The 7,351-nt window shown below is 40.3% G+C and overlaps 1 protein-coding gene across 3 annotated transcripts in view; it reads left to right on the top strand.

Annotated features, from left to right (window-relative positions):
• TMEM55A (transmembrane protein 55A) overlaps window positions 1-7,351 on the top strand; it is a 68,905-nt gene that overhangs the window by 735 nt on the left and 60,819 nt on the right. For 2 of the 3 annotated variants that reach the window (XM_019527909.1, XM_019527908.1), the window contains one exon: window positions 6,792-6,940. In XM_019527909.1, the coding sequence (XP_019383454.1) occupies window positions 6,792-6,940 (149 nt within the window). The remainder of the gene's footprint in view (window positions 1-6,791; window positions 6,941-7,351) is intronic. The other variant, XM_019527910.1, reaches the window with a different exon arrangement.

The following is a 7,351-nucleotide window of genomic DNA, read 5'->3' as shown; positions in this document are numbered from 1 at the left end:
AAAAAAAAAAAAAAAAAAAAAATCCGGAGTGGTTCCCAGCTGCAGAACAAGCTGGGACCCGTTTATTTACAGTCACCACTTCACATGTTAAAGCTCTAATTATTGGGCTTTAGTCTTCCCCTTAATTACAGGCAGGCATAAGCCCAACGAACAGTTAATTGTCGTTAGCCAGACTTCTTGGGGGGAGCTCAGGGGTACAGAACTGGGACTGCTGCAAGGATTTCTGAAAGAAGTCAAGTGGGGGAAATGCTCAGAAATCTCCATCTAATCTCCAGTGCTTACCAAAGCCGTGTACCAGTGGACACCAGGTAGCGGAATGCTACTTTGCTGGGCAGACTGGTACCAAGCAGTAGCGGCTGTGCAGCCTGGAGTGGCTATTTAACAGGCATCACTGTGAGTGTCATATGACAAGGCATATTTTTGAAAAGCCAGGTTTATGTGCTAGTTTATTTGTGACTTAAATTCATGTTGTGGTTCTCTCTTCTTATTTTATAGGTATGGGGAAAGTGGCCCATTAAGGTCTGCTCAGTGATAGGGATTTAGGTTTTATTACTTAACGAAGCCACCCAAACTTGGAGCTAAGAATATTAGTACACTTAAATTTTGAATGTGTGGGGACAAAACCCCTTTACTTTGTACGTTTTATATTGTTTTGGTTTTGAGCTAGGTAAAGCTTTTGAACAAAGCAGTGTGCCGGAAAAAGCTCAGACTGTTAAAGCTAAATAAGATTAGTTCAGCTTTAGTAGGAGCATTTCAAATGCAAGATTGCAGTCCTGCTCTCAGTGCTTTCCAAGGAGGCGGAAATGCACCCTAACTTTCTCATTTCTTACAAGATGGGTAACCTCCAGTTTTTCTGAGTAATAACAATTACGAGAGCTAAAACAACATGCGATTTTTCCATAGGAATATATGGTAGATGGGACTCTAAATGAAAATGGATAAATGCTACTGGCAAACAAGTTTGTATTTAGTTTGATCCATTGGTGACTCATGGGGGTGCATGTGCACCCCCTGAGATTGGCGCTTCCAGGGGGTGCATGGCCAGCTGTGAAATCAGAAGTGCACTTCAAGTTTTGCTGCTGGCTCAGTGATTGATTGCTGGGGACCCCTCCCCCCCAGTTAATCAGTCACTGCCCCGCCCATTGGTGATCTGGTGCCCCCCCCACACTTGGAAGGCACCAGTTGTCCATGATCTGATCTTTAAGATGACAGAAAATAGGTTTCTTTTCTTGCTAGATATATGGTAATAACACAGCTCTGCTAATGCTCTGGGAACATACTAGCAATCAGCTGACATTTTGAATAGCACAGGCCAGTACCAGGCCCAAACCAGAGGTCTTGGATATTAGATTTAAGGTGGAATTTAATTATGTAGGATTGCCTGCATAGGAGGCAGTTCTGAATAGAAGGCTATTCCTAACCACTTTAGAAACCAGTATACTTTTTTAAAAGAATAAGAATTCTCATGTTCAGTGGCTTTTTTAAAGTATTCATTATTCTCTCTGTGTGTCTGTACACTTCAGATTATTGATTAGGTACTGGGGATGATTCAGTGCAGTGACTCAGGCTTGAACCCAGGTATAAGCTTATGATGTAGCACTTGGCTCTGACTTGTCTTATTCCTAATAATATTGACTGTTGAAATGGAGGAAAAAAACAAAATGCTTATAGCTTTCAGGGTCACAAGAACCCAGCCAGTAACTTGGTATATGTGCATGTTGTGTTCAAGAGAGGGCCTGGAACATGAACTCAAATGACTGCATGGTATTAACAACTCTGTGTTCTCCCACAGAAGAGGTGCAGAGTCCCTGTGAATGGGGTTCTTTTGTCCACCAAAGAAGTACTTGGAACAACAATCTTGTATACCTTACAGTTTATAAAAGTTGCTTGTAAACGTAGTAGCAGAGTGGGGTTGTAGCCATGATGGTCCAGGAATTATGCAAGGCAAGGATTTGTTAAGGTAATATCTTTTTATTGGACCAACTGCATAGCTTTATCTCAACTATGCAGTTAGTCTAACAAGATTTTGGCCTAAGAAATCCTTGCTTTCCTTTATTTATAAGGGCACATGAACTCATACTTGTAGAACAAAATAAAGGAAGAATACAAGTTTGCTGACACATTACATAAACTGACTATAGTTTCCTGGTATTTGCCTCTGTCAGTCAGTTACTCGTAAGAAGGCTGTCTGCTAGTTGAAAAGGAACTCTACAGTATGTACAGCTAGCATCAATGAGAGAAGGGAGAAGTTGTGTTTCTCCCTAGTTGGAGATCACTTCCTCATCCCTGCCCAGGCAGGCCTGGCAAAGTACTATGTCAGCTGTGACCCTATGCCCTCAGAATCCCTCATAGAAGTTTGATAACCCTCCTTTTGGCTCCTATGCAGTTTCCAGGGTTCAGTACACTATCCATGTGTGGATCTAGGATTTTGCAAAGGCACGTGCAGATGGCGTGGTGCAGCAACACAATACACATCTTTCTTCAGTTAAAGAGAAGCTACAAGATGTACTATAGCTGTGGGCCCCACACCATATTAGTATTTAGTTTAAGGTCAAAGCGGAACTAAATACAGCTTTATTGGCATATGCAATTATTTGCTAGATACTATATCAAGTTAAAAAAATTAGAACAAACTAGGCAAAAAGGTAGTGTTTTATTAGTCCTGTAGTCATTATAGTTAAGTGTACGTCTCTTATTCAGACTGATGATACAAAACCTAGCCTTCTGGAGTATCTTGACAGTGCATCCAATACTTCACTGTTGTTCATTTCTGCACCTGAGTTAAGGTTTTTAGCTAGAACTAAAAGCAGTATGCAGGCCTGTGAAATAGGGGAGAGAGGTTATCAGGAATAGCTAACTGAAAGCAAAGAAGAAGAAAGGGTAACTGCAGAACTGGTGCCTAAATACCTGGACTGTGAGTTCTAATAAGCTATAGTACCCAGCCTATGTACTTCCTTAAACTACAAAGGACTGGCTTTTAGGGCCAGTATTACTTTACCAATGGGGAGAGAGCTTTTTCCTTATTGCCCTCCCTGTATTTTGGGTCCTAGTAGCTTGTTCTTACCTGGGCTAATAGGCTATATTAAGTGTTGAGTATATTCTTTGTATCCTGGGAATGACTTAATTTTGTTACCAAGAAATTTTTGAAGAGGAAGAGCTGTTTCTTTCTTATTAAGGAGTCTGTAGCTGCTTGCATACTCACAGGGTATGGTGCATTGGAAGCACCAGACCTGCAGGAAGCTTCTTTTCACACAAGTGGAAAGGTGGAATCTCTCTAAAGTGCATAGGATTGTGCTAGGGGTTCATCCCAGGTATAATGTCCCAGAAGATCATGGCCTGTTAGGTAAAGGATTAGAAAAGTCTAAACTATTGGAGTATATGCCACAGCAAGCAAATATTAGGCGCACATGGTCCTCTGAAGTAGGATGGAGCAGCAAAGTATGCTCCTCAAAGAAGTGGCCTGGCAGCATGTCTATACCAGAATGCAGGAATGCCAAGATATACCCTACAACTTGTTAGTGGCAGGAGTAAATATCTTCTCAGTTTTGTGAAGCATGTTGGTTTCCCAACATGGTTATTTTGCAGTACACACCAAGAGAAACCTTCTCCTGGACTGTACCCTTGGAAAGCCAGGTTGCAGGGACTGGACTATTACATGATCCACCAGGAAGAGTCCACAGAGCAGTGGCTGGAGGTGTGCTGCAGTTTGAGGTGCTGTGATTTAAAGCAATAACGTATTTTCCCCAGAAGATTCTTCACTTACAATTTCCTTTTATAGGCCTGTGTCCCAGCCATCCAATCTGATCAAGGAAATACAGATTCAGTTCCCCTTGGAGATGGACTCTGCCTTTCTGAATATCTGACACTGAAAGTTGTTAAAGAGTGATAGGAGTATCTCCTCATCTTCTTGGGGCTAACCATATTACAGGTTTGCCTTGCTTTTTGTGGGTTCTGTATATGTGAATTCGCTCTTATGTGATGACCATTTTTACACCCTAAATTTGTTATATGCGAGGAAAATTTGTTATACGTGCACCCCAGACAGGCTGCGGGACTGCGCCAGGCTCTTCCCTAGGAGCACATGCCCCTGCATCTGCGCGCAGGATGAGAGCAGGCTGCTGCTGTGGTCTGGTGGCAGCACCAGGCTCTTCCTGGCGCTCAGGGCAGGCAGGCATCCCAAAATTTACCCTAGCCCCCCCAACTTTTTTTTTTTTTAAAGCTGTAACTCTGATGATCTACTGAGGTTTTTCATGTTAAGTGTGTGAATGGTAGAAAATATTTTTAAACTTCAGATTCCTAAATGTTTAGTCTGAATTTGATTTGTCATCTTGACTTGTGTGCTTATAGTATCTTTTAGCAGTAGGTACTGTTATTTGCACATTCTTAGTATCATTTTGTGATACAGGCAAAGATAACTTTCCCAGAAACATTCATCAGGGTGGTTTTCTAGTCTAGAAACCAATCAATTTAAGAGTAAGAACATTGTAATGATAATTTGAAACATCCACAAGAGGTTATTAGTTCCTATAAGGGAAGTTATCAGAGGCTGAAAACATGAAAGTGAACATATCCAAACTAATGAAATGTCTGCTTTGGCTGTACACTTGTAACTCTGGAGAATCTATATAACTTGGGGAAGTCACCCCAGAATTACTCCAGGGCAAATCACAGGCTTACAGAAATTCTGTTCTTCTTTGTCTTTGAGTTAAATTCTATTAGTTCGTAAAAAGCAACCCAAAACACTACCAAAACTGAGGTTAACTGTTGGGCTTTTGTTTTGTTTTGTTATAGTGGGGAGGGAGAGTGTCCAACATTTGGAGATGGGTTGGCATTCTTGTTACATGCACCTCACCTGTTTATGGTAACAGAGTAAAGAAAGGATGTGTTGTGGTTCCCCATGCCTAGAGAAACTGGGTAGAGCTAATGCTAGGCCTTTCAGCTGTGATGATCATATCTGAATTTTTTTCTAGTAGCTGTTCTTTTAAACAGGAGTAAAATGTGTCTGTTTTGGTTTCTCTGAGAAGCTAACAAAAGCTTCAGATGTGAGCTACTGTAGAGTTTGTTTTAGTGTGTCTTGGCTCTGTAACTTAAAGGGAGCTTTTCACATTTCATACCTTTTCTGGCTTTAGGCTTCAGTTATGTTTGTTTTTTTTTTTTTCTACTCCTGAGTATATTTATGCAAATTAGTGTCTTAATAAAATAAGTAATTAAAGGTATTTATGAATGTTGTCGTATGAGACTCCTTGTATCATCTTTTGCCTACTAAAATTCTTTTTTATGTCTTATTGAATTGTAGCAGGGACCTTTCTGCCTTCTGTAGAGAGTGGAAAAAGGGAAATCTGCTGGCTCAGCATGTTGTGGGCCCTTATTCCTCATTTAAAGGAGCAATTTTAAATGACTAAAACTTTCCCTCTTAAAGAAGCAAGAAGCCCAAGATGATTCGGTCTGTTATTCCATTCACTCCATTCTTGCCAGGGCCAAATATCACATAGTGTACTGCAAACTTCCACTGAGAGATTGTCATGATCCCCACAATATTTTGAGGCATTTGTGGGATATCATGCATGTTTTCTTGAGTTTGTTTTACTGATGTGATCTGTGGTTTCATTGAAAAGCCAGTGTTATACTGTGATCATTTATGCTGCTTCTATCACTGTATGGATTATGTTATGCCATCTGCAAGTAATCTTTATGATTTTGGAACATAGTTTAATCCAAGGAATTGAGGAATGAATACCTAAAGAAAAGGGAGAAGGCAAAACTGTTAAGCATCTCTTGACATTGTGAGTGGCAATTTATCTTCATCTAACTACACAAACACGGGTAGGGGGGGCTGTTGTTGGGACAGGCCCCCAAGTTATTTTCTGCTTGTAACAGGAAAATTAACCCCACTATAATGAAAGCGCTCAGAGAAATGGGCCATTTAACTAAAAGAATTCCAGATGCCTCAGGAAAGAGAGACATTTCTGGGGATTCTTAGATTCAGCAGTTGAGATTATGCTGATGGGAGCAACTAGCTTGCAGGTATTTTTAGGGGCTATCTATGAGATAATCATGGTCTTTGGGGAGTCCAAGTGTCCAGTGGTCAAGGGTGGCTGGATCAGCAGGAAGGCCCGTTTCTAGAAATATTGGTAGGCCTCTCAGAAGAGCTACCTTCAGTGAAAGGTGAAGGGTCTCAGGACCTTAAGGGTTGTTACATGTTACAGGATTAAGCTTATGGACTTGACTTGGAAAGAAGGGGACTTGAAATTCTGAATTTCACTTTCTCTAACTTTCTTTGGCTGCTTCTAGTACCCACCTTTTCATATTGCACTAAAAATACTTGTCTTAGTGTTTCACCCTCTTTGGATGATTTCATTTTTGCTCCGAGTTCTCCAGCTATGTCTGTTTTATATAACTCTTCCTTATCCTTCAGAAATCAATGCTAACTCTTAAAGAACTTCTTTTGCTCTTTGACTTTTTTGGAGTGAAAGAATCTGGTACCAAATGCTCAGAGAACAACAATGCAGGGTTACAGGGGTAGTTGTTCTGTCTTTTTTGCTTCCCTATTGTGTCATGTAATGCTTCTGAATTGTCAGTATTCTTTACATTGAAGTAGGACTAATGTCCCTTTATAAAAATACTCATAAGTGCAATTAGTTTGACAATTACTCATATTATCATACCACCTAGTAATGCTCTTATTCTTGTTTCAAGCTATTTTTAATTGACAGAAATATTTCTCTGGTGAAGAGTGAGCCTGGGATCCCTATGGGTTTGTTTTTTAAACTTATTTCATCATTTCTCTGCAGCAGAACTCCCACCTCCATATACCGCCATTGCCAGTCCAGATGCCAGTGGTGTTCCTGTAATAAACTGCCGTGTGTGCCAGTCTCTAATCAATTTGGATGGCAAGCTTCACCAGCATGTTGTTAAGTGCACAGTTTGCAATGAAGCTACGGTAAATTGGGTTTTTAGCTTTTTCTGTTGTTATTGACATGCTGTTATCAATTCCTGTTACCTATAAAGGGTAGGTCCCATGTCCACATAACTACTAAAATGAACTAGCAGATAAATTTGAGGGTATTGTGATTTAAAGCTTTGCCAGAGGGTTATAGTATTTTATAATGAGAAGTGTCAAGTAATTGTAGTTGTTATTACTAACTGTGTCAATTAAAATGAAAGTATATCAGAAATATGTTAAGGAAAGTGAAAATGCTTATGGAAACAGTTGACAGATTCTTTGGGCAAAATGGAAAAATATGGCTATCTTATCTAGTTTGGTTAACACTGAAAGTGTTGAGAACATTTAGTTTTACTTAGTAATGATAACTGGTTATTAGCCCCTTCCTCTCTCCCCCCCCCCCCCCCC

This window comes from Gavialis gangeticus, unplaced genomic scaffold (genome assembly GCF_001723915.1).
Source record: "Gavialis gangeticus isolate Ggan-Ray unplaced genomic scaffold, GavGan_comp1, whole genome shotgun sequence".
Taxonomy (NCBI): Eukaryota; Metazoa; Chordata; order Crocodylia; family Gavialidae; genus Gavialis; species Gavialis gangeticus.
The sequence above is the reverse complement of the archived record's forward strand: the minus strand, read 5'-3'. Positions and strand labels throughout refer to the sequence as shown.